At 33.7% G+C, this 26,832-nt stretch overlaps 4 protein-coding genes across 4 annotated transcripts; 2 read left to right on the top strand and 2 right to left on the bottom strand.

The window, feature by feature from the left end:
• The first annotated feature begins 3,214 nt into the window (after positions 1-3,214).
• LOC114176731 (F-box/kelch-repeat protein At2g44130-like) lies at positions 3,215-4,447 on the top strand. The gene has a single exon (XM_028061865.1). It carries the CDS (start codon positions 3,287-3,289, stop codon positions 4,331-4,333), a length of 1,047 nt encoding a protein of 348 aa, XP_027917666.1. The 5' UTR covers positions 3,215-3,286; the 3' UTR covers positions 4,334-4,447.
• Positions 4,448-8,570: 4,123 nt separating this feature from the next.
• Positions 8,571-12,611, top strand: LOC114174926 (translation initiation factor eIF-2B subunit gamma). The gene is made up of 13 exons (XM_028059658.1): positions 8,571-8,839; positions 8,918-9,013; positions 9,090-9,167; positions 9,811-9,891; positions 9,974-10,193; positions 10,274-10,332; positions 10,726-10,775; positions 10,863-10,950; positions 11,043-11,303; positions 11,396-11,488; positions 11,584-11,688; positions 11,873-11,989; positions 12,069-12,611. Exons 1-13 carry the CDS (start codon positions 8,774-8,776, stop codon positions 12,132-12,134), a joined length of 1,380 nt encoding a protein of 459 aa, XP_027915459.1. The 5' UTR covers positions 8,571-8,773; the 3' UTR covers positions 12,135-12,611.
• Positions 12,612-13,163: 552 nt separating this feature from the next.
• Positions 13,164-20,076, bottom strand: LOC114174986 (probable acyl-activating enzyme 18, peroxisomal). The gene is made up of 14 exons (XM_028059728.1): positions 19,658-20,076; positions 19,460-19,589; positions 19,112-19,371; positions 18,624-18,825; positions 17,228-17,268; positions 16,693-16,821; positions 16,481-16,554; positions 16,176-16,396; positions 15,315-15,409; positions 15,028-15,244; positions 14,574-14,699; positions 14,042-14,140; positions 13,664-13,870; positions 13,164-13,469 (listed from the first exon to the last, which is right to left on the bottom strand). The coding sequence occupies exons 1-14, from the start codon at positions 19,924-19,926 to the stop codon at positions 13,356-13,358; spliced, it is 2,184 nt and encodes a 727-aa protein (XP_027915529.1). The 5' UTR covers positions 19,927-20,076; the 3' UTR covers positions 13,164-13,355.
• Positions 20,077-21,554: 1,478 nt separating this feature from the next.
• Positions 21,555-26,194, bottom strand: LOC114179079 (constitutive photomorphogenesis protein 10). The gene is made up of 4 exons (XM_028065289.1): positions 25,804-26,194; positions 25,636-25,709; positions 22,400-22,547; positions 21,555-21,845 (listed from the first exon to the last, which is right to left on the bottom strand). The coding sequence occupies exons 1-4, from the start codon at positions 26,003-26,005 to the stop codon at positions 21,748-21,750; spliced, it is 522 nt and encodes a 173-aa protein (XP_027921090.1). The 5' UTR covers positions 26,006-26,194; the 3' UTR covers positions 21,555-21,747.
• Between the last annotated feature and the right edge of the window lie 638 nt (positions 26,195-26,832).

The following is a 26,832-nucleotide window of genomic DNA, read 5'->3' as shown; positions in this document are numbered from 1 at the left end:
ACATATAATTATTGGAAACGGACACATCACAACATAACAAACAATAGAGTAAGTTAGTGCAATTATAACAATTCTTATTACTCAAATTAAAAATATATATATTCAAACTCTTTTGCACCAAATCAATTTTCAAAAACATATAAATCATCAATCACATGTCCACACAAAGCATGCCTAAAATGACTCACATAACACTAATATTTTACTATACTTCTAGAAGACGCATGTATTGAATAGACTCGGAGATCTTGCACATGTCATCTCTCACCCTTGACTTACAAGGGTTATAGCTATATAATACAAAGTCGAGAAATCCGTCTTTCATCGAGCATGACATGGTAAATTCTATGTTTGTAATTTTGATCAACCACCAAAACTACAAACATAAAACATTCTTCAACTCTCACAACTAGGCATCTTCCTCTACACGAAATAACTTCCCAATACACCACCTAACATTACATCAATGTAATACTCCCTTCATAGGAGTCATTGCATTCACCACATTCGCACCATAGCTCCCACATCACATTCTCATATAATATTAAATTATCACACCAAGTTATACATATGTTTCCTACTTCTATCTAAACTCACAACATACCATTTAATTTAGTTGAAACACTAATAATACATCAACTTCTTTATTTTGCATTACCCTAATATTCACATACAATATTTATATTAAGTACATCAAAATGATGAATAACATTACTCCAACACAAGATGTCAAAATTTCAACTAAATCCAACGATTAATGAAGTAGAAATCTCAATTTTCCCAAGATTTCCTAGAACCCAAAATAGGGTGGCAACACCATGCACTTGGTGCCCAACGCTAGATCTCCTAGTGCTTCCTACATTTTAAAACAAGAGTTGTGTTCAACGGTCCCTTGATGGCACCCAACACCAACTAGTAAGTGATTTCACTGTCTTGGTTGCACCAACGATACAAAAGTCTCACCCAACGCTGGCCAAGTCAGTCGCCCTTGCCCAATTGGTGCTCAATGACATTGCAACGGCACCCGACACTGTACCAGATATTTGAAATGTCTCTATGAGTGTTAATTAATCAATTTGACTCTTCCTGAACTATTTACCACTTAGTATACTTTATAAGATAATAATATAACACTATATTAGCTCAAGAAGCACCAATTTGAACAATTAAATATCTCATAGATAAATCTCTCATTTACAACCAAAAGAACACGATACCAACATTTCAAGTACATAATTGTAGTTGATAACCTAAAATACCAATATCTCATTTCAATACACTTAAATTTGATTCATCCCTAGTTATTTCTAAATCAAGATTGTATCAAAGATTCCAAGAAATCAGATTACCACAATGATGTCTTAGGTTGTCCTACTAAGCATAAACTCCATCACCCAGTTATTAATATAAATCATAATTTATTAGAACCATTTCATATTACTACTATACTTAATCCAACTCCTCCTTATAGAAAATTTCATTGTTTAGTTCAAAGTAGACCACAGGTAAAACAAATTCAATGATTTTAGGTAGAACACAAGCCACAATCAAATAGGTTAACAATTTAAAACCATACAACACAACCCAAATTCATCAATTTTAGAACAAAATAATTATTATAAATAAACTAGTTTCCCTTAGTTGGACATACGATCTAGACTCAAAAGGTGCTTCCCACAAGCTATACCTCACACATGTTACTCTATTTGCACATAGAATTTCTGATCAACGATCATAACACATCCTAGCAATCTTAACTAAACAAAGATTCATATTGAGCCCTTAATCGCTACATACAAGCCCAAAACATCCCACATGCAACAAATTTATGAAAAGACAAAAAAAAAAAAACAAGAGATGAACTTACTTTGTTTAAGATTTTGATTGGTAGGGTTATAGACCTTGATGACATGAGTCTTATGACGTACTCCAATCTTTAAACAGATGAATGATGAAGTCAAAAATCTAAAGAGAAAGCATACAAAGAATTTAGAAAAAATGTTTTAGAGAGAAGATGATTCTTATAAAATAAAATAATCGAGTGTCCTCGTTAAAGTCATTACTACTCTTAAACTATTTTCTAGATCCTTGAAGAATTTGACAAAATACTTACAAAACTTAAAGTATAAATTAATAAAATGAATCATATTAATAAATGTAAAATTGACAACAAATTGTATATGGTAAAAAGAGTTAGTAAAATGCCTCTAGTTATAAAGGGTAACTACTTAAAGGTAACTTAAAAAATATTGTTATAGATTACCGGTAAAAAATCATGTATGAAATAAATAAACTTTATCATTTTGTCATATGTAACTTTTCAATTGTATATAGTTAATTGTGTTTAAAAAAAGTTACAAAATCTAAAATACTAAATAACAAAATAATTGTAAAAATTTAGAAAATAATTTAAGAGTAGTGGTGGTTTTAAATATGACACTTCATTATTATATTTATAAAAAGTTTAAATATAAATAAATTTTATGTTAATTGAATTTTCTTCTATAAAGTTTTCTTTGTCTTCTCTCTAATTTTATAAACCAAGCCAATGTCTCATTTGTTTGATGATAAAAAACCTCATTAGATTCACAGTGGAAAAATATACACTTTTGAGTAATCATAATCTAAAACAAAGTAAATTAACTTTTTAATCCTATTTTTGAGTTAGTATACCATTATTACTTGACTCTATCGGTAATACATAAATATTAAGTTATAACTAAATAGAAAGAAAATATTAAAGGGACTACAATGACATAGGTTTTGATATGAATCTTGGAAAGAAGGATGTGCTTTCTCTTATGTTGTCAATACGAGGAAACAACAGAACATTTGTTTCTGGATTGTGAAGTTGCTTTTCGACTGACTGGTTTCAAGGCACTTTTTTTTTTTTTTTTCTCTTTTCATACAGACACATTCTATAGAACAACACGTAACTATTGAGATATAAGGTGTCAATTTCTTCGTGATTATAATTATACTACAAGTAAAAGTTTTAAGAGTTGATATACTAAAAATATAAATTATCTGAAATTACACGCATGACTCTTATGCTAATTTTATGTTAATTCGAAAATTGTTTTTTTTTTTTGTGAAATTTAAGATGAATCGTTTATTACAGAGATGATAAAGTGAAAATATTTAAGAAATGTAGTTAGGTTTTAAGGTGATAAAAAATATCTGGGAGGGAAGTACTGTACTGGATTATGATGACTTATCTAACGGCTTCTATCTCTATAAATGCTTCAACCGCCGCGTCATCATGAAACACTAACACACTTAGAATATGGATTTCTCCATCTTCATCCACTTCAACGACCTGATACCAGGGTTACCCACAGACCTTGGACTCGAGTGCCTAACTCGTTTGCCCCACTCAGCGCACCGAGTCGCACTCCGAGTCTGCAGACAATGGCACCACCTCCTCCAGAGCGACCAATTCTACACCCATCGCAAGAAAACCGGCCGCACGCGAAGAGTCACGTGCCTCCTTCAGGCGCGTCAGGACCAACCGCACCACGACAAACTCACCGGCTCACTGCCACCGTCTTACGGGATTAGTTTGTTCGACCCCCAGAGCATGGCGTGGGACCGGGTCGAACCGGTTCCGGAATACCCGAACGGGTTGCCGCTGTTCTGCCAGCTGGCGAGCTGCGATGAGAGCCTCGTGCTCATGGGAGGGTGGGACCCGGCGAGTTACGAGCCCTTGACGGCGGTGTTTGTTTACGACTTTCGAACGAGCGAGTGGCGGCGGGGGAAGGACATGCCGGAGAAGCGGTCGTTTTTCGCGATCGGGTCGGGGAGGGGTCGGGTTTATGTGGCGGGCGGGCATGACGAGAATAAGAACGCGCTGAGGTCGGCGTGGGCTTATGACCCGAGGCGCGACGAGTGGGTCGGGGTGGGCCCGATGGGCCGTGAGAGGGACGAGTGCGAGGGGGTGGTGGTGGGGGATGAGTTTTGGGTTGTTAGTGGATATGGTACGGAGAGGCAGGGGATGTTTGACGGGTCGGTGGAGGTGCTGGATCTTGGGTCGGGTCAGTGGAGGGAGGTTAACGGGGTTTGGGAAGAGGGTCGGTGTCCCAGGTCTTGTGTTGGCGTTGGGAAAGATGGGAAACTGGTGAATTTTAGAGGTTTGGATCCGGGTCTTAAGGTCGGGGTTTGTGGGGTTGCGATCGGGTCGAGCGTTGTGTTGAGTGGATCCGAATACGAAGGGGCAGCTCACGGGTTCTATTTGGTGGACATGGAGGAGGGGCAGAATCGTAAATTGAAAAGTATAAGTGTTGCTGAGGGTTTTTCTGGGCTTGTTCAATCAGGGTGCTGTGTTGAAATATAGTGAGGGAGCGATGTGTAATATAATTATACCAAATTTGTTATTAGTTTTTTGTTTACCATACAAATATCACATGTATATTACTTTTAATTTGATAGTCCTTCTACTTCTTTCAAATTATGCTTCTCTCACAAAATTCATGGGTAGAAAAATTATGCAACTAATATAGGTTGAGTATGTTAAAAGAGTGCTTCGTTCTTGAAATTTTTCCCCTTTTTCAATGGTGATAATGAGGTTTCAACTTATCATACCCTAAAAGCTATTTAAACCTTAATGTTACCAGAAAATTTTCTCACTCAACTTCAACATAACCAGAAAAATTACAGTCATCAATTTAATTTTATGACAGTGATTTCTTACTTTAACATTGACTTTTACCATTTACGTACAGTATTAGGTCATTTTTAAAACATTTCCATATTGCTTGACAAAATACATTATATAAAAATCAACCTCTACTACTTATAATTAGAAATGCCATTAAGTTCACCCTATTTTAAATATCAAGGGCGAGCAAATAAATTTGAAAAATTTAGACTGTATATTGTTTTTTTTACTATAAACAAGACAATGTGTTTGTATGAAAAGGCCCAACAAAATTGTAATTTATCTTTGTATAAGTGAAAAAAAGTACTGTTTTTCATAATCTAAATTTTTCCTAGATTCCATACAATGTATGGATATCTTTTTTTTATTACTATAAACATTGCAAAGTATAAGTGATAATTAAATTTAGATTTTGAAGATTTAATTTGTTTGATAATAGTTTTATATGGTAATATTTATATATACTAAATTAAGTTTTACCCTTTTAGTGTGTTGGAATATTTGTTAAGTTTCATTCTTTTAGTGGATGGAGAACATTTGTCTTATATTATAACATTTTTCATTTTTTTCTTTTTAAAAGAAAACCTTTTGAAAACTCCTTCTTCCTCTCATTCAACAAATCTAAACTTTTTTTTCTATATAATTTTGTAATTTAGTCTTTTTTTTTCTCTTGTAATTTTATCAACCACTAATCCCTAATTTAAAAGTGATTTGTATATAAAATTTGTGCATGAATTATTAATCTTTATAGTTTAAACTTGTTCAAAATTAATGATGTGCTAGAAGTGATAATTATATGTTTTGAAAACATGTTTTAAATTATTGTTAGATTGTCATTTTATCTTCTGTTTTTCTTGAACGAGATTTTCTCTCTCACTCAAAAAAAAATGTAAAAGTCACATTTTTATTTGTCAGAGTAATTATATTCAAGCGAAAATGAGATTGGAAACTCGTGATAGTTTTTGACCAATTTTCATTCAATATATTAATTTTCACTTAAGCAAGATACATCTTTAACCAAATGATGATATATAATGATTAAACATTACAAATAATTATGAAAATATTAATAAATAATGTCTATGTAATGTAATTTAGGAATTTGCTATACTAAATAAATCTATGCTTTTGTTTGATTTGAATGGCAAGTATTGTAACAAACTTATATTACAAAGTGTTTAAGTCATATAGATTCATGTGGTTAAAAATTGATGGAGATTTTATTGTAAGTCTAGCACAAAAATGTAATGGATATCTTAAAGTTAATAACCATAATTGTAGGTCTTAGAGATTTTAAGTTATGTATTCATATTTTATATTACATTTTAGCGAGTTTTTTAGAAAACCTATTATTAATGGAAAATGAGTCAATTATGCAACATAATTTACGTTTTGACTACATATAATTATACATTAAAAAGGATACTAACATTCTTATAAATAAGAGAAAATACGAGAAACTTTTTTATATTTGAACCTTTCTAATTAGATAAAAAAAAAAAAAGTCTCTTTTACGTCAGACACTAATGGTTAATGTTTAATCATAAATGAAACTCTTTACTTTTGGTCACAAATGTTTAGATGTAAATAAGAAATTTGCTTATCTCTAACTACAAAGAGTTATACATAAAAAGTTTTATTTACGTCTTATTACAAAGGCAGGACAAAAATTTAAATTTACATTTGACCACCAAGAATTTGATACACATGAATTTTTAAAATGTTGCGTATAACTTTTCTTCCTCACTTTTTCATCCCAAAAACCTAAACACACGGCTTCTCTTTTCTCTATACAAAGGTTTAGGTTTAAACTAACACTTCTGTATTTTTTTTTTCTTCAAGAAGTGCAAAATTACAAGATATAACAGACTGTAATAGTTTTACCAACAAATAATGCTTTAAATTTAAAAATTTAATTAAAACTATATTTAATGAGAAGTATTCAAAATAAATTAAAGAAAAACGATTGTTTGACAAAGTAAATGTTACAAAGTTTTTGACAAACTGATGTGACATATATTAAATGAATTTTTCAAGTTTAAAAAATATTGGACTACACGTGTGAGAGAGAAATTGAAGAAAAGGGAGGTGGTTCAAAAAATGGGGTTCTCTTTCACAGAAGTTGTTCCCGCGCTGGAGTTCTTTATCACCTGCTCTTAAACTTTTCTTCCCCACGGTGAGAGAGAACCATTTTGCAAATTTTCGCTGATTAAAGTTTCCGCTGCATTTACCCAAACCCCATTATCGTTGCACATCGAATCCCACCTACACGAAAGCAGTTCGTCCCGACGGTGGTAGACGAAATTACAGTTGAACGTTCCCAACGGTGGTTGACGGAAAGCATTGAAGTTGCATGTTAGGTTTTTCGATTGTAAATCAATTTGGGGTTTAAGATTTTGATTGGAAACCATAGCTTCTTGGAGTCAAATGCATTTTTGGGGCTTAGGGTTTTGACCGGAAACTGACGTGGTCCTTGTGATATGTGTCACAGCGTCGTGCCATTGTCGTAGTTAGGTCAAAAATTGAAGTGTGGTGTTTACGGAGCACGACGCTGTGACACATATCACAAGGACCACGTCAGTTTCCGGTCAAAACCCTAAGCCCCAAAAATGCATTTGACTCCAAGAAGCTATGGTTTCCAATCAAAACCCTAAACCCCAAATTGATTTACAATCGAAAAACCTAACCTGCAATGCTTTTCGTCAACCACCGTCGGGAACGTTCCACTGTAATTTCGTCTACCACTGTCGGGACGGACTGCTTTCGTATAGGTGAGATTCGATGTGTAACGATAATGGAGTTTGGGTAAATGCAATGGAAATTTTAATCAACGGAAATTTGCAGAATGGTTCTCTCTCATCGTGGGGAAGAAAAGCTTAAGAGCAGGTGATAAAGAACTCCACGGCGCAGGAGCTGCTTTTGTGAAAGAGAACCCCATTTTTTAAACCACCTCCCTTTTCTTCGATTTCTCTCTCACACGCGCAATCCTAGTATTTTTTAACTCAAAAAATTCATTTAATATATATCACGTCAGTTTGTCAAAAACTTTATAACATTTACTTTGTCAAACATTCGTTTTCCTAAATTAAATAAATACCTAAGATAAATAAAAAGTAACCTAATTTATCATAAAAACATCAATAACGAAAAAACACAAGGAATACACTAGATATTCTTTAAAATATTTCACTATAAATTTAATTCAAAATGTTGGTTGATATTTGCGGCGAAGAGGAAAAAAACAGTGTAAATGTCCCAATTAAAAAAATTATAAATAACAACTTAATATTATTTTCCATCTAAAACATCAAAATTATAATTTTATGATTTTTTCTTACATGTATTTTTATATAATATAATGTAAGAACAAGTCATTCTTATATATAATTACACTTACATTTCAAAATAAATAAAAAATAAAAATAATTTATCCATCCATATTTTGAGTTGTCAATGTTATCTTAATCACAAATAACTTATTAACTTTCACACTAACTTAAAAATTATACCGACCACAACTTTTAATCGATTAAAATGAATTTAATAAATGCTCAAAACGAATAAATGTAATAGCATTACATAAAAATTAATTAACTAAACATGTTTTCATGTCTAAATAATTTTTTCATTATTATCGACCTTGATTTTTCATTTATTTTTAATCTTGTCTTTGGAAAATTTTGGTTTTATTATACGATCTCAAAAATACTTTTATTATAGGTTTTGTATGTTAAATTATCAGAATCCATGTAATGATAAAATGAAATACAAAATATTTTTTCACAGAAGACTGACATATTTTTTATTATAGACAAAAGAAAAATCTGAATATATATTATGTTGTTAAACCAAAATTAAACCAGGATGTTTTTTCATGAAAAAGGATAAAAATAAAATAAAAAAGTTGTGTGCAGGGAACAAATTTGGTGCACCAATTAGGGAAGGTGCATTTGACATTAACAGAAGGTGGATTAAAGGCGTGTTTGGATTTGGGTTTGGGTTTTGGGAATGAATGAATGAGTAAGCGTTTGTAGAATCCGAGATTTGATTAGGGAAATTGAAACAGAACCCTCGAAAACCCCAAAACCCTGTTTGGCTTTGCGTTTTGTTGTGGCCATGGATTTTCAAGTGGTGGTTCTCGGCGGTGGCGTCTCCAAGAAGCTCCTCCCCCTCGTTTCCCAGGTTCCCAACGGAAATGCTTCTAACCAAACAATTTTCGACGCTATTATGTTATATGAAAGCGCTTATTTCTGTCTGCAGGAGCTTCCGAACGCGTTGCTTCCGGTGGCGAATCGCCCCGTTATCTCTTACGTTCTCGAGTACTTGGAGCTTAGCAACCTCAAGGATCTCATTGTGGTAATTTCATTTCTCGCAATCTTAGGTGTTATTGGAAAGGGTAAATAGTGAAATTAGTGAGGAAATTTAACCGTAGGTGGTTGAAGGCGAAGAAGCGGCTCTTCGTGTCGGGGCTTGGATTTCAGGGGCTTATGCTGATCGCCTCCATGTTGAGGTAATCGATTTTTTGGTATTACCTTTCATTTACTAGACATGATTCATTGTCGCTATGTATCTTGATAGTGACCGTAAGGATAATGGTACCTTGGCCTTACTTACGTTTTGTTTGGATGAACTTTTAAATAGTAACATGAGTAGACTCTTTCTTGGGGAAACTTCTCATTGATCACCCGCGTTAGAAGAAAACAAAAGATAAAATGAATTAATTTTTCGTGCAAGTTAAAATCGTCTGATTTGAAGAAGTGAAATGGAAGAGTTTTCATAAATTAGCTTAAGTATAAGTCAGTTTTGATTCCTGGGAGATGCTGCCTTAATTTGTTTTACCTTCTTATTCTATTCTCTTATTAGTGCTTATTGAGAAGCTTATTTAAACAGGGTCTTACACTTCTTTAATAAGTTCAAATTAACCTATGCACTTTAATTTTTATTGAGGATCTCTCATCTAACTTCTTCAGAAGCTGAGGTGCACAAGTTGATTTTAACTTGTGGAAGAAGTATGATTCGTTTTTGTTTTTCATTTTCTTCTTTTATGATTGCTTGTTAAGAAAATGATCTAAATGGTCTTATTTAGTTTTTCCTTAAAAGATTGATAATGCAAAGACATGTGTGATGATTTTTTTTGCTTAACAATTGTCCAGGTTGCTGCAATTCCTGAGGATGTGGGTACAGCAGGTGCAATTAGAGCTATTTCTCATCACCTAACTGCTAAAGACATTTTGGTGGAATATCCCTCCCTCCCTTGCCTGTGAACTCTGTGATCTAAATAATGTTGTTCTTCATGGCTGCGTTGATTTTCTGCAGGTTGTCAGTGGTGATCTTGTTACGGATGTGCCGCTTGGTGCTGTTGCAGCTACTCATAGACGACATGATGCAGTTGTTACTGCTATGCTCTGCTCTGCTCCTGTGAGTGGACCTTCAGAGTCAGTATCTTCTGGTGGGAAAGACAAAACAAAGAAACCTGGCCGCTATGATTTGATAGGGCTGGATCCCACAAAGCAGTTTTTAGTTCACATAGCAACTGGTTAGTTATCTAACTTGTACTTATATATGGCATAGTATTGTTGTGTGTGTGTTCATGTGGAATCTTGCAACACTTTTCAGGAGCAGAAGTTGAGAAGGATCTTCGAATTCAGAAGAGCATACTCCCTGCAGTTGGCCAGGTACTTTTCTTTTCCTCGTGTCTGGACCTTCTTAGTTGGTTCCACCTGCCTATAATCTCTCTAATATTGCAAGTTTATCATTCTTATGGTGTGAGATTTAACTGTCTATTCTATAGCAAAACTTTCTACTTTTCATTTGCTATTTACTATTATTGCATCTCCTGTTCAGCACATTGACCAACTTTATCATTGAAATTGTTTTCTGTTTGTGATTTATGTAGAAATGGAAATTGGTTATCATGCTTCCAGAGTTAGAAAACTGTTCTATCTGACAATCTTACAGAAGTAGCATCTTCTGTGAAAATATGAATTGGTCATCTGATTAACTTGAAATTAAAAGCAAGACTTTTGCTATTTCTTATTTCTCTTTATTGTTATTTGTCATTCATGTAGATAGAAATACGAGCTGATCTAATGGATGCCCACTTGTATGCGTTCAAAAGGTATATTCATTTTCTTTTTAAATTCCTTCTTTGTTCTTTTGTCTTGAATCACTTATTTTTGTATCCTGAAACAAACTTTTCTTGCAGATCAGTTCTACAAGAAGTTCTAGATCAGAAAAGTGCATTTCAGAGCTTAAAGCATGACGTATTGCCATATCTAGTCCGGAGCCAACTGGTTAGTTATTAATGTTTTTTCAAGAGATAGGTTGGGTATTGTTGAACTTATAGGGATTCTGACCTTGTTCAAATTTTCTTAATGAGAGTTAGAAATCAGAAGTATTATTTAATGGTATGCCACCAGTGGAAGAAAATGGAACGGAAAAGGTTATATCTCAGAGCAACCAACAAATGCTATCTCAAATACTTGCTAATGCATCTGAACCAACATTTCATCTACGGCATGCACTGGGTTCTTATAGTTCTACTTCTGATCGAAAAACCCACAAATGCTGTGTGTATATTGCTGGAAGCAGCAAGTACTGTGCTCGCTTAAATTCTATACAAGCGTACAATGACATAAACCGAGATGTGAGTTTGTTGTTGTTATGGCCTTTATCAGGAAGTTGTGGTTGTCTTAAATTCTCTGGTTCTTTGGCATTATTCATTTTTTACTGTGACAGGTAACAGGAGAGGCTAGCCATTTATCAGGGTATTCTTTCTCTGCTCAAAACAACATTATCCATCCTTCTGCAGAGCTTGGGGCAAAAACAACTGTGAGTTACTTTAGTGGTCTGATATACAGTTTCTGGAGCATTATTTTTTGTTCATTCCATTTTTAGGTTCATATAAATAGTAATGATTTGTGTAGGTTGGACCACATTGTATGCTTGGGGAAGGTTCACAAATGGGTGACAAATGCAGTGTGAAACGATCTGTCATTGGCCGTCACTGTCGGATAGGTGCCAATGTTAAGGTTGGATATGATATGTTATTCTTACAAGTTAACAGGAGGTTACTTTTTGATCTTTTGATTTATCTGTGGTATATGATCTCCAACCCACAATGAGTAATCAGCAACACAGTCTGGCATATTACTAATGAGTTGTATTCAATAACGTTAATGCCAAGTTTTCTTGTGACTTGTTTTATGCACGCAGGTTGTTAATTCAGTAGTTATGAATCACGTTTCTATTGGGGACTGTTGTTCAATCCAAGGTTCTGTTATCTGTAGCAATGTACAGCTCCAAGAACGTGCAGTAGTAAAAGATTGTCAAGTAATTTGTTTCACCTTTTTCTGGCCATTTTTTCATGATTGCAATTTGAATCGGAATGTGACATTGTTTATATTGGCAGGTTGGAGCAGGTTATGTGGTCACTGCTGGTAGTGAGTGCAAGGGAGAGGTCTTGGCTAAGAAATGAAACTGAGATGTGAAATTCCAGGCTGGGAAATACATACCAAAATGACTTATGTTCTGCTTCATCACTGCTTGGTGCAAATTTTGTGCTTTTTGCTGACGGCAGTTACAATTTGGTGTTGGCAGGAGGAGCAAAGAAATTCTAATACTTCCGACTTGCACGCGTGTCCTTTGCAGTTTGTTTTGCTTGCTATTTGTTTGAAAATGGCTGCAATTAGTGTTGAATATTCATTTGTGTAAATGACTACTAATTATTTCCGCTTCATCACAATTTTCTGCCATTTAAGTTCAAGTTACAAGGGACTTTCTTTTGGGCATCCAGAGGCATCAGTTTTGTATTCGAGTAAATGCAGTACTATTGACGTATTTCTTTTGGGCTTTTTGCATTTTAGTTTTTGTTATAGATCTAGTGATAATAATGTTTACTTGAATTTGGTACCTGCTTTGTAAGAATTCATTTAAGCTCAACTTTTTTCTTCCCTATTGTGCGATGGGATTATGATGATGATAGGTGTGCGAATGTTTTGAGTTACTAATGGTATCGTGTTACTAAATTACCGCAAAATAACGTTTAGCAAAATGAGGAATAACGTGATTGGTTATCATAATTTCATGAAATGAATCTTTATGTTTGAATATATCTTGGCGGAAAGTGATTTATAATAATGAAGTGTTCCAATCTTGTTTATGATGAAAAAGTTGTCTTCAAAAAATAATTAAAGATTATAATGTAATTTTTTAGCGAGGGTCAATTTACTGATACTTGAACAGGGCGTAAATAAAGTCTCCTAAAAGGATGTGAGAATTTTTTATACAAGACGTTGTTCATTGTTAAATGTATCGCTTCATTATGTGATAGGAATTAGACATTAATAGTAGCCAACGTTTATTCAGGAAAGCCAATTAAATTCATTTATGAAATATACAGCTTTGATCATCATTCTTTGAATGATAACAAAATATGCTAAAAGTCTTTGAATATGAAATTTCTAGAATTTGTAAAATGATTTTGACGAATTTTGATGCGGGAATAAAAATTTAGAAAAGATTTATCAGTGGTTTTATTGCGGCAAGAAGAAAATGAATGTTACAAGGAATTGTGGCAGAGGAACACGAACGACAGAGAAAAAGGAACTGAATCTTGTTTACACGCCAAAGACGGTAGGTGAAGAGAATGAACTGAATCTTGATGTATGTCTTGTTCTTTTGCCAATTAATAATGTCACTAAAGTCTGCTCTGAATTGAAAGCTCGCGTTTCACTTGATCTCTCAAAACTCTCCTTAGTAATTTGTTGGAAGCTGTTCGAGGAAAGTCCGGAACGATTTTAACAAGGCTCACCTGTAAAATAACAAAATGAGTTTGTGAACATCAACTCAATAACTTAATCATCACAAGTCAGGTTAAAATTCCGGTAAATTTTGAATTTCCCTCCAAACTTGAAATTTCATGAATGTTTAAGTCGTTGAGTTGTGGTTTTTCATGATTTATTCAATTCAAAATGGTAATTGCTTGCAATGAACCAAAGGTCATACCTTAAACAAGGGATTAAGGTTGCTTTGAATAGCTTTAGCGAATTTCCTTTTTAGAGTTTCTGCATCTGAATTGTATCCTTTCTTTAAAACTACAAATATAATCAGTTGTTCTGGGCCTCCATGTGCAGGTGCAACACTGATTGCAGCTGTCTCCAAAATGCATTCATCAGCCCCATCACAGACACGCTCAATTTCTATAGAACTTGTCTGCGTATCAGAACAGAAAATTCCAGGTAAGAATGACAGTCACACAGAGGTGTCAAGGTAGGAATTTATGATTTTCTGAAGAATCCATTATCAGTAGCAAGTAGCTTCAACTCTTATTAATTTATGCTGGACATTGACATGGAAAACATAAATGTAGCGGTGATGAGGTACCTTTATTCCACCAAGATTCATTGTGTCATCAGCCCTCCCTTGTACAACTAAATAGCCTTCAGCAGTTCTTTTGATTATATCTCCATGTCTTCTAAGAACCTGCTTATATCATTTTAGACATTACAAATTAACAAACCACTTGAAGAAGTTTATTAGAATAAGAACAGAACGTGAGTAGTTAACATCACAGCTCACAACATAGTCTATTAAGTTACCATGTAAGTTACAATGTGACTAACTGAACCTTTATGAAGTTAAACATCCTAAGTTTAGAGTTAAAGAGTAATCTCATCCTCTAGTTTCTTTATTTTTGGATTTTATCTGTGCAATTCGGTCAGTGAGTGCTTGTGCAGTAGGACATCAAACAAGCATTAAGATGTATTGAACCAATTCATTCTGGACCTCTAAAATGTCATTAGGATGCAAGAAAAGCCACAAAAAATACATTTAGATCTGAACTACTATTCTAAGATAGCTATTAACTGAATTTGAAAACAATGTCACGTTGGAAATAGGTAATTGAAGTGTATACCTTTCCTTTGTACATTGGCATTCCCTTGAAGTAAACCTCATCATTATCAGCATTAAGCAATCTATCTGTTGCTCCCATATATATAGGAAACAAGCCCACTTCACCAACACAGGCAACGTCCTCTGGCTGTCACATTGGTCAAAGAGGCAAACAAATTAGAAAGCCTTAAAGTAAAAAGTCTTAAAGACTTGAGAGAATTGAAAATTCTAACAGGACACACAAACACACTCATACAGTCTCAAGATTTTGAGATTAGTATTTCCATTTAGCGTTATTGGTTCAAAAGTCTGGACTATGTTACAGCTAACAAGCACTTGACATCCATTATCCATTGCAACAACAAAATTATAGGTAAGTATTGACACGATGAAAAGCAGTTTGAAGTCGGTGGCAAAATACTAAATAGTTAATACCAATATGATCAAATAATAAACTACCAAGAAAATATTCTTACATAAGGAACTCCATTTTCGTCAAGGATGACCAAACCAGTTGTCATTGATGCTGTGCTAAATGTTCCAAAAGCTTGGGGCTGCAGTAGACTTCCCATGATGTAAGAAGATGCAAGCTCAGTGCCTCCACAACATTCAATGATTGGTTTGTAATAAGACCTCGAAGAAAGCCAGAGGTCATCATCAACATTTGAAGTTTCTCCAGTGGAACAAAATGTTCTGCATATAATCTCAGTTTAGTTCAGTTTTTCATTAGTTACTTGATTGTTCAAACTAAACAAGAACTTACTTTATCTTTGTCCAATCCAAGCCCTCCATGCATTGTGTATTCTTCCATGTCTTTACTAAGCTCGGAACCGTTCCCAAAATAGTAACACCTGCATCCTGAACAATTGCATTTGAATGATGATCTTTGAGCAACGTATCAAATTCTATTGACGCAGAATACAACAGTTAGTATGACGCTTATGTATATTGCTGCATTTATATTTGATTCACCCCATCCAGAATAAACCTGTGTGTAGCTATGTCAGGTTCTAGAAATGAGATTCTTGCCTTCTAAAAGGTTATTTTTCCCTTTCGTGTACATTCAGGCCTAGAGCACCTAGTCGTTGAGGCTCAGCCAAATAAATGCATAAGGAAACTCGTTTTTCTGTTTTCTTTTACCATAACAAAACTACATAAGTTAACATATATACTTTTATGGACATAGCTCACCGACAAGATACTTCTCTTGTCATCACAAGCTTCATCTTAGTAATTCTATTTTATGAGACAATTTCTACGGAGAAAACTTTGTTTACGTTGTTTTGACATCGGAGTGGCATACAGATGCAAATTGTTTTCACAAAGGATAGGAATGTTCATGAGTTATGCCACTGTAGATGACACTAACTTGCAACCATTGCCCTCTACGGCCCACTGCAACATATTACTTCATTGCATCCGGAATTTGGAAGAAAAAACAACTAACCTAGTATAGTTCCCATTCAGACCTGCTACTAGTTAGCATTTATTTTATTTAGCATGCTGTCCCAAAGTCTTGGATGATTAAGACATGTTATGTTAATCACAAATAATGACCGTCTGTTAGAATAAGACGTGTTTTGTAATTCACAAATATACTGAAATATTAGAGTTGGACAAATACCTGAACGAACTTTCCAAAACCATGTCCTAGAGGAGATCCATGGTACAGAGCAAGAGTTGCACCTGATAGAAAGCATGAATATATAAGAGTTGGGCCCATCACCCATCCCAAATTTGTAGGCCAGCAATAGACATCTCCAGGTTGAATATCAACAAAAGCCCATCCATCTGCAGCACTTCTTATGGGTGAAAGTTGAGTCCAAGGAATTGCTTTTGGATCCCCTGAAAAGTAAAAATGTAACTAGAAAATCATTATAATGGGAGTTTCTTATTGATGTGTTTCACTGTTCAAGGAAGAATCTTTACCCGTGGTTCCAGATGAAAAAAGTATGTTAGTGACAGCATCAATTGATTGATTGAATGGAGAGTAATGATGTGACCTGCCACGGTTTAAATGTTAAGGTGAGACTAAACAAGAGAAACATTGCAACTTCTCTCACCCATGTTTTCTGTTTATGGGACCTTGAGTAGTGACTATTTTAGACCACATAATAGAAACATTTTAATGTATGCATTACCTAGGATGCTGTCTGCTAGAAGAAAGAAAATCCTTCCATGATACATCGCATTCTCTTAATTGCACACCTAGATCATCACCTATCACAGGAAGCACGATAACTTTACATGAAGCTGCCTCAATGACTCGACTGCAAGGAGAAATAAGCAGAATGAGCTGGTGTTCTATATGTAAAAGGAACAACCTTAAATTTATCTAGCTTAAACTACAAGAAAGCTTGAAATATTTTAAATTTTGCTTCGTAAAAATATTCTGAGTGGCACTAAAGTATGCATTAAGCAGTAGTTAGGAAATGCATCTAGAATACGAAACTTGGTCAATGGAAGGCAGTTGTGCCTTGTTCTGACCAAAATCTGGAGGAAAGTCTAAGCATATCAAAATGCCAAGAAAATACAAATGAGCAAGAAATGCGACATTCCAAGTGGAAGAATCATATTGAAAGAGCATTGAAGAAGTACCATAATTATGCTTTATGAAAGGAAGAGACAGATGCATACTAAGCATCCATATAGCATAGAAACCAACAAACTATTCACCTGTACAAAGGGAATTTCCTGCCCCCTCTTGATATGAAATCCTGAAACAAATCAAAGCTGAGTAAATTACAACAGTTCGAATTTATCTTTGAAAGTTCATCATGTAAGTGCATATATTAAAGATCCTAAATGTGATGACAGCTAGGATCAAACTCTTCACCACTGGATCAGGATAGTTTTATACCATGCCAAGGATCAACTCTCCTAAAAGCTAAAGCTGTATGTTTTTATATCTAAAGAACATTCCAAAGAAGCAATGTCTTAAACGATAGTTTCAAGAACCAAATGTCTTAAAGCTTAAGCTATAAAGCACAAGCCCAATAATAGTGAGACCCATTTGGGATTCAGGCACAAACAAAATACCAGTGCACTCTGATTTTTTGGTGAAATTATAATTTGATTAAGGGAATTTGTCAGAGAGGACAGAACTCTTGACGACTGGTAGAATCTGATATCATGAACAGTCTCCCAACAGTTTAATTTGTCAGGTGCAACCTAGAAAATTTAATTTCTAACTAACAGATAGTTGGGAATATAACAAAATGTAACTAACAATATATGACAAGTTCATCCATGTAATTATCAGCTTAAGATTTAGATAATTGCTACTTGTAGATTTTGAGTGTGAAAGTGCTGGACAGAAAAGGCAGAAAGCCAGGGATAACCACCATCTTTATCTAGAACTCTAATCTTCAATTTTCTTTATGTTCATTATCTGTCCAGATTTATCTTATGGCTAGACATTTTTAAGATCACTTAGTGTCTTAATTAATTTTTTCTTACTAAAACTCTCAGCACCATGAAATCTAATTCAATAAGCACTCTTTGATCACTAAAACTGCTACCAATATGGTTGTTAGTTTTTATCAACTCCTTCCATGCCACCCTTCAACACACGAAATACAGCTTTCAATGCAGCTACTGTTCTACCTAATTAATATTTATTAAAACCCTGACCTTTCTCAAGTTTGTGATGTCTTAATTTATTGCAATGCACCATTCACGAAGAGTAATAAGCCTGAACAAGATCCACCTCTTTTCTAATATCTAGGATCAAAGCTATACGATGTAGTCATCATCCTTATCAAACATGTATAGGCCAATAAGTTTTCCCGAATAGAAATCATCATTTTAACAAGTTCTCCGTGAATTAGGTATCCGTGACCATGGGCTGTTGGTTGAATCTCATCAAACAAGAAACATTTAATGAAAATGAATTTTTTTAGGCCAAAAGAACAATTTGGTAACTTTAGCATTGCTTCACACACAATGAACCGTATAACACGCAGGAATTGATAACTAGGAAAGAACAAAGGCAATATCGATTGAATAGTACACTTTGATGAACAACATGTTACTATTAAAGTCATACACAATGCCAAATTTAAAACATCACCTGAGTGAAAATACCCTTAGCTTTAGAAACACGCAGGCGAGTTGCAATTTCTTTTGGTGCAAAACTATCAGCAATTGATACCACAACACATCCTGCTAGAACAATGGCCAGATATATAATCACTGCATTCACTGTCATTTGCATGTCAATGGCGATTGCATCTCCTTTCGAGAATGAGGCATCTATTGCATTCGCTACCAACCTGGAAAAAACACAGCAAAAACTATGAAAACTACTTCAAGAATAAACCCAAAGGGAGAAAGATCAAAATCTAAAAAGTGAGATACAAGAACAAAAAGAATGGAAACAAATAATACCAAATTCACACTCATTTTCACAAATTGTCCTGATCAAAAAGTACAAAAATTAAATGTACTGGTGCAACTGAAAAATACAGACTGAACTAAAATCAAAGTCAAGAGATCAGACTCCCTATATTGAATAACACAACTTTGGTCCAAAAGCAAGTGTGAGCTGAAAAGGCTTACATTACTTGTTGTCGGAGTTGTTTAAGCGTGATACGGTTAACCTCGGAATCATCAAAACCTTCATCTCTCCAAACGATGGCTATACTGTCATCTGGTTTGTAGGGATGTGAACTGGGTTGCAGACAGCAATCAGCAATGTTGAGGACAGAAGCGGGAAGCCACGTGCCTCCATGTCTGGAAGGGTCAGAAGTATCTAAAATAGACTTGGGAGGTTCAACAAAGGAGACAGAAAGTTCCTTCAGAAGAAGGGACCAGTAGAGCTGCATTCACAATAAGAATTAACAAAGAAAGAAAGAGAAGAAGAGATGTTATGTCTGAATAGAGAAAGAGGTGTTTGGTTTTGCTTGCCTGAGGGTGTTGAACGGAAAAGTTGTGAAAGAGGCGATAACTGGAAATAGGGTCTTTGTAGGAAGGTCCTAAAAGTTGAGGGGCATGAGTTTCCATGAAACGGCCAAGGTTGGTGCATTTGGAGGTGTCCCTGAAAGGAAGAAGAGAAGTGAGTGGAGATTGTAGTGTGATAAGTGTGATGAGCAGAGAAAGACTTACAGAGAAGGGAACCAATAGAGAGGAAGGGAAGCGTGTTGAGAGTGATAAACAGAATGGTAGAGAAGATGATGCAAGGAGTGTGGAAATGATGGTTTGAGCAGTTTTCGAGAGACAAGGTGGCGCCATATGAGTGAGCGGTGGTTGTCGGTGTCGGAGGGACATTGAGACAGAATATCCCTCAAAACACGGTACAGTTCATTGGCTTCTGCTAGTGTTAACCCTGCGTTCACCAAGTCTTCTACTTGCAATTCGCTCACACTCTTCACCATCTCTTTCTCTCCTCTTTGAAATCTGGAAATTGAATGAAAAGTTGCAGAATGGTTGTTGAGTTTTTGAGTTTGAGGTGATTCAAGTGGATCATGCAGTATCTTCACACCACCTAACACTTCCAACTCGGTATTGTTAAAAAAAAAAAAAAAAAAACTTTGAGAAAGGTTGGAACAACTTCACACGTGTTCCGTTTATTGCAGCTACCAACAGAGGCAAGGTCCCAAAGTTGACCACAACATAGGTAGTAGGTGACGCCTCTCCTCACAAACAACCAAACCAACCACGTTTTTTTCCCTCCAAAAATCATAATTAATAAGTTCATGTGAAATTATATTTTATTCATGTGAAATTAATAAGTTCTTAATTGGTTTTGAAAATAATAATTTAGTTTAATTAATTAGAAAATAATTATTATTTATAAATGATTTAGTAAGTTTGAATTTAATTTATGCCTCTTTATTTTTTTTAATTTAATAATCCTAAATTTTTAACTTTAAAATTAAAATATTGTGGTAGTTCATTTAATAAATTGTGTTTTTTATAGATTCTTTTTAAAGAAAATTTTCATTTAAGTTATGTTAAAACATTTGATTAAACGATCTCTTTGAATTTTTTTTTTTTTTACTGTTATTCTTTTATTCTATTTTGGTTTCATAGTTCAGTATTCTTGTCACTCAAATTAAGAACGCTGTCTATGTATTTGTAATATTTTAGCAAAAGGATTGGAAATAATGCCTAAAAAGGAAATAAAAAGATTATTTATGAAAACTTGGTCATAGATAACTTTTTCGCATTTTTGTGTGTGTTTATAGTATTTACAGAGAAGTTTGTAAATAGTGTATACAAACTAAAACATATAATTGAATTTTATTGATTAAATTATACTTAAAAAAGACGTAAAATAAAATATTGAAAATTAATTATGTTAATTAAATTTTAATATTTTCTTAAAAATATCATCCAAAAAAAATTGGTTTTCTATTAATTAAAAAAATAATAATAAAAAATACATACAAATTATTTATTGTTATCATTAATTTTAATAAAAATAATTTTATAGTTACTAAACTTTTACTAGAATAAAAAGAAAATGAACATGTGTTTTCACTATACATAACGTTTTGTCCCATGCCATACGTACTGATTTCTTTTTTCTGCTGAGTATCATCGAAACACCTTTTAATTTATAAAATTATAATTATAGTAATTAACAATTATAATTTAAAAACTCTATGTTACTATCATATATAACATGATATAATAGTCTGAAAAACGATCTATTTGAGATCTTAACAATTAAAACAGCTAAATATAATACATTGTATTAACCTGAAAAACAAAGTATATGTTTTCAGAAGTTATTACTCACTTTTTCTAAGTATTTTAAGTTGCTTCCTCAAATAATATATATCAACATATTTTTTTCCCTATAATATATTCTTACTTCTCACAGATATCATCAAAATTCGGTTAATTAGAATCCATAACTTCTTTACAAAAGAAGTGAATTTAAAAGACGTGTTTTCCTTTACTCAACAAAACACATTTTTACAAATCTTTGTTGTTGTTTCCCCAAATTTAGTTAAACAAACAAATTTAATATAACAAAGTAAATAAAAACAAGAACTGAGAAAACAATTAAAAGCATGTGATGATAAATAACCATTATCCAGTTACAACTATGAAGAATCAACTAAGTCACTCTCTAGAACAACGAGCAAGGATGAGTTATTATTGAATTATTAACTATCATTCTCATTTACATAAACACTGGAACACTGTATAAGATTTAAGTTAATAAAAGGACAGTTGTACCACATTCACTTGGCAAATCGAACAGTCCACTCTGCAGCAATACCATCATGTTTTGCTCTGTCTCCTGAATACAAGTGAGCAATGCCAGGGACAACAGCATTATCTGCAAAAATTATTACAACTTTACACTCCAAGATCATAAATGCCTACTTGATATGTTGATGGAAAGTGTTGGTGTTATTAATATTACATGTTTGGAAACAAGATTTCATCAGCCACAGCAACTTTTTACAGTTAAGGAAGAGAAGTATGAGATAAGATGGTTGATAGATATGACGAAGAACAGAAGAAAAAAGAAATGTGTGTGAAAACATGATGTAGGAATTATATCAGAGAGCTGATTGGTTTAACAAAACGCTTTTATATTCTTATTTTCTGTTTTAGAACAAAAATGAATCATATTGTCAAATCAAGCAACCCCTTAACTTGGTTGAATCCAAAGTGTCAAAAAAGAAAACAAAATTAGTTGGTGTCCCTGTTACAATGTGCTACATCTCCAATACAGGGCAAGGCTGAAGAATGAACTAACATACAGACCATCAACAACCTCCATTTATAGCAACAAAATAGAAAATGAATACAAGACAGGTGAATACAATACAATGACCAAAATAGTCATATGAATAAGTATTTTTTTAAGAGGTTGGAAGAACTTACAATGATCAGGATTTGTGAAAATTGATCTAACTGCAAGTAGCACCTTAGTAATTGTTAGTGCTGGACTCCAATCATCCTTCAATATTCCCATACTTACAAGGCCGTCAGGGTCTACATTGCAGTGGTAAATGCGTGTTTTGAATACCACCTGCAATCTCATATCTTTAATTTAAGATACTAAAACACTGAAATTACTGCAACAGCAATATCCATTATTTTCTGGTTTGTTTGCATATCGCTCCTTTGTTTCCAGAACCACTACCACTCTTCCTTGATCAGGGGAAGTTTATGAAAATCAAGAAAAACAGAAGGAGGATAATTTAGGCTCTTCATTAAAGATTTTGAACATTTCTCAGAAGGTTTGTGCAGGATTTCAAAACAAAGGTGATATACTTTTAAAAACTGCAAAAATAGAAGAGGTAACAGTAATATACTCAAAAAGGGGAAAAAATTGATCTGCTCCAAATTTCAATTTACGAAACTAGAATTTAAAAAACAGATGGAAGTTCACACTGATCCAATCAACTCCCTAAAACAGCACAGCAGACAGCAAACTTTCCATTTGCCAAATCAAAAGCCAAAAATATGTGCATTCAAGCAATTGATGAAAAACCTTTTCCAATGACAATTGTTAGCACAGAGACTAACATGGACATTGCGACACACACACACACACACATATATATATATATATATATATATATTGAACATCATTAAGAATTAATTAAACTGACAATAAAGATTTATTTATCCAAAATCATCTACAAACAAGGTTAATCAAATATATCAATCTAAACACATTGTCATCTTATACAAAAATGAATTTAATTCATCTATCTAAATCCAAAAAAGTGAAAAGTTTCAAGACATTTCATCCCCTTCTTGATCATCATCATTGAAAAAGACACTTTAACGAGGTTCATCAAAAACAAAATAACTTTAAAAAATTTCACATTGTACTAAGATATGATAGTAGAATAAATCAAAAAAGTTCCTAATAATACATATATAATCTAAATACTCTTGATTATATACGATTTGATCCTTATTTCTATAATTATAATAGAACTTGACACAAAAAATCACCATGTCTACCATGATTAAGGTTGTGTTGGAACTGCATTAGAACTATGTTAGAGACCCAAAAAATACCTTTTTAAATAAGACATTTCACTGATACGTATCATGCATGTGTCATCTTATGTGTGTTGGTGTCCAATTCATGTCAAACATAGTGGCACACCATTGAGGAGACATCTTTGAGCTTCCTAGTTTGTCTAATACTTACAAAATGAGCATCTAGTGATTAGATATCTTGGAATTTTGGACAACCTTCCTACTCTTGAAAAGGAAAGGTGACACGAACATTCAATTTTATTTATTTTCCAAGTTATACGCCATATCCTTATTTTCACAACAGTGATGATAGCTTAATGGTCCTTGGAATTAATTTGCTTTTTTTTAAGGGACTCTACCCCAGTCTTGATTTTAAGACTTCCTACTTATGTCCATGAGAAAACCCATCCCAAAAAGACTGATCTGTTAAGTGAGAGAATACTCTACCTAACCACTCATTGAATGATTTTCATTCTAACTCTTTAAGCACATGTATCATGTATGTACTTCCCTAGCTGCTTCTTTTCAAGTCACCCTTCCACATGAATTCCATAAAATTAGTCTGTTGGGTAAAGAGCCTCATGGCTCAAGTGCCACATTGAGCCCCTATACTCAATATCGAACATAATAATCAAAGACAAGTTCATCGCCTTGCAAAACCGAACTAGTGACTGATGGAGTAAGTCATATGTACAGTCTGCTTAAATGACTCAAGTGATTGAGAGAATCATGGTCCAAATGTGCACCCCATGTGCAAATTGATAAAGCCTGTCTTGATCCACAACCAATCCTAATAAGTAAATATCAACATCATCCATAAACAACTTTATCTGGTCAACAAGTAGCATGGATTTCAAGGAATTCAATCCAATCATTGTATAAAATACAGCTCCATGCCAAGCATGTATACAACACGTCAGAACACGCATTTGTGCTTAACAGTAACCTTTCTTCTACTTAAAATCCTAGTCTGAATCTACACCCCTTAGTTCCTTATGGCTTACTGTCTACATTGTCAAGCAGTCTCTAGCCCTCCTGGGTCTTGATTCACCTAGCATGCATGCCAATAAACTCAGACTAAAGAGTTGACAGAACCAAAACTGTGCCATATCTCACCAAGTTCAATGAACTAGGAGTATTCCACTTTGGATAATAGGTATTGTAACTAGTATTACAGTGATCAATTTAATTGGTATTTTCTTTTATGCTTCATTTTCCAAATTGGGCTCATCGCTGTAGTAATTGTATTCTAATATGATTTTTTAAATGAAAGCATAATAACTCAAGAGGGATCCGCTCTATCTTTGAGATATGCAAGCGGATCCCCTTCAGTTCTTAATTCAATGACAAAATGACAGATAAAACCACATATCCAACTTGACAGAAGTGAAAATGGAAGGAATTCAATGAAAAATATTTTGAAAACTACATCATCTTCTGATCAGAAAGAGACCCCTATGGCTCTGTAGTTCTTAAGAGAAAATAAAAATCAATGCTAAATATTCATACACACCCACAAGCGTGCAAATTCATGCAAATCTTTCACCTTTACTTGTGAAAAGGAAGAAAACACATGTTCTAAAACATTACTATAGAATGCTCTATAAATAAAAAGGGAAAAAGTTAGAACATAACATTATATTTACCCACTTCGTACACTTTTTTGGTTGTATAATTACATAACCTATAAAATAAAGGGGACAGAAGCACTTCTATCAGAACTAGCAACAAAATTATCAGATCCAGTCCAGCAGACGCCTAGCAAAATTCTTCTACACGCCAATGCAAACACTAAATTGTGAGAAAGAAACATCAACTGAAAAAAGAGGCTAAATAATTGCTAATAAGTCAGGTAATGGTTAATGCGGCTGTTTGGCTAAATTTCCTAATTAGCATAAAAGAATAAGGAAAAATGAAAACAACACTAGTTCAAAGTGAGTTAAGTTTGCAATTACGTGCGCATAAAACAAAATAACAAACAAATATAGCGGAATACAAGAGAAATTGAAACAATCTTCAGACTAAAAAAGATGAAACGGATTATTACTCAAAAGAAGTACATGTTCACTCCTTTGTAGAAAACATAAAAAAGAATGGCGCAAGCAACATGAAGAACGTACCTGGGGAGGCTTGAAGGGATAATCACTGGGAAATTTGATGTCAAGGAAAAAGATTCCACCTTGGTAGGGTGTTCCTACAGAGAAGAAGTTGATAAAGGAAAAATCAGAGTTGGGAAGATGATAGGACAGTGATAGGATTAATAAATAGAATTGGGAAAGTGTAGCTACCTGGGGTTCCAATAATAGTGGCAATCCAGTGATATAGGTTATCGCCCTTAGGGCCAGCGGAGCAATCGGGAGGAGGGTCGTTGTTGAGTTCCACCATTTCCCTCTGAATCCTCTTTCCTGAAGCCGACACGGAGGTTGTGGGTACCCATGACGATGTTGAAGAACTCCACGATGATTTTCCTCCTCCTCCTGATATCATCATCAATCTCTCAAACCCCAAACAAACTCAACAATTATCTTCTTCTTCAAACTTTCCACAACCAAGGACCAGAGTGTTTCATTTCATCCTCTCCCATCTTTTGCTCCCCACAACCAGTCCACTACATTTTTATCTCAAGAATTTCAACTCAAATGTTATGTACTAATGTAATGGATAATGTCCAAAATTTGACATATGCGACCATTAATCGAACTCAAATGAACAGCTATGTTATATAAAAAGTCTCCAAAACATATAATATTTTATATTTTAATAAAAATTATTCTTTAACTTTATATATAATATAATTATGGTTACATTATTTCATTCAAATATTAAATTAGAGGATATTATTGTTAAATATTTTTATATTTGTAACTAAAAAAATTAAAATTAAAATATCTCCTTATTAATTAATTTTTTTACAATAATATAATTATTCACTATTTTTATAATTTTTACTTCCTTATGTTGTGGGATTTTATTTGACTAGATTTTTTTTAGTTCCTTGTATTTTGGTAGGATTTTATTTCATTATATTACTTTTAAGTTTTTATTGTGTTTTTTTTTCTATTCTTAAACTGCGGAGGTATCTCGTACTCTTTCTAATTTCTAAATCAATGAGTATCTTCATAATTCTTAGATTTTGGAATTATCTCTTATTGTTCCTAATTCCTAAACTTCGAAGGTATCTCTTTCTCTTCTTAAACCTCAGAGATATTTATTATTTACATCTCTACATTGTGCCTACAATATTAGAGTTGATGGGATTAATATAAGTTTGAGTATTCTTCCTAAACCTCAAAGAATTTGTTATACGCAAAACGCCT

This window comes from Vigna unguiculata, chromosome 3 (genome assembly GCF_004118075.2).
Source record: "Vigna unguiculata cultivar IT97K-499-35 chromosome 3, ASM411807v1, whole genome shotgun sequence".
NCBI lineage: Eukaryota > Viridiplantae > Streptophyta > Magnoliopsida > Fabales > Fabaceae > Vigna > Vigna unguiculata.
Note: the sequence above shows the minus strand (reverse complement) of the source record. Positions and strands in the feature narration are given on the sequence as shown.

What these genes read in the sequence shown, in the direction of transcription:
- LOC114176731 (XM_028061865.1), top strand. Translation starts at nt 3,287, where the DNA reads ATGGATTTCTCCATCTTCATCCACTTCAACGACCTGATACCAGGGTTA.
- LOC114174926 (XM_028059658.1), top strand. Translation starts at nt 8,774, where the DNA reads ATGGATTTTCAAGTGGTGGTTCTCGGCGGTGGCGTCTCCAAGAAGCTC. An exon ending in TAACTGCTAAAGACATTTTG is followed by an intron (nt 9,892 to 9,973) that starts GTGGAATATCCC and finishes GATTTTCTGCAG; the next exon opens with GTTGTCAGTGGTGATCTTGT. An exon ending in TTTAGTTCACATAGCAACTG is followed by an intron (nt 10,194 to 10,273) that starts GTTAGTTATCTA and finishes AACACTTTTCAG; the next exon opens with GAGCAGAAGTTGAGAAGGAT.
- LOC114174986 (XM_028059728.1), bottom strand. Translation starts at nt 19,926, where the DNA reads ATGGTGAAGAGTGTGAGCGAATTGCAAGTAGAAGACTTGGTGAACGCA. An exon ending in CTAAGGGTATTTTCACTCAG is followed by an intron (nt 17,269 to 18,623) that starts GTGATGTTTTAA and finishes GATTTGTTTCAG; the next exon opens with GATTTCATATCAAGAGGGGG. An exon ending in AGGAAATTCCCTTTGTACAG is followed by an intron (nt 16,822 to 17,227) that starts GTGAATAGTTTG and finishes TTCTCCTTGCAG; the next exon opens with TCGAGTCATTGAGGCAGCTT.
- LOC114179079 (XM_028065289.1), bottom strand. Translation starts at nt 26,005, where the DNA reads ATGATGATATCAGGAGGAGGAGGAAAATCATCGTGGAGTTCTTCAACA. An exon ending in ATCCCTTCAAGCCTCCCCAG is followed by an intron (nt 22,548 to 25,635) that starts GTACGTTCTTCA and finishes ATGAGATTGCAG; the next exon opens with GTGGTATTCAAAACACGCAT. An exon ending in TTTCACAAATCCTGATCATT is followed by an intron (nt 21,846 to 22,399) that starts GTAAGTTCTTCC and finishes TAATTTTTGCAG; the next exon opens with ATAATGCTGTTGTCCCTGGC.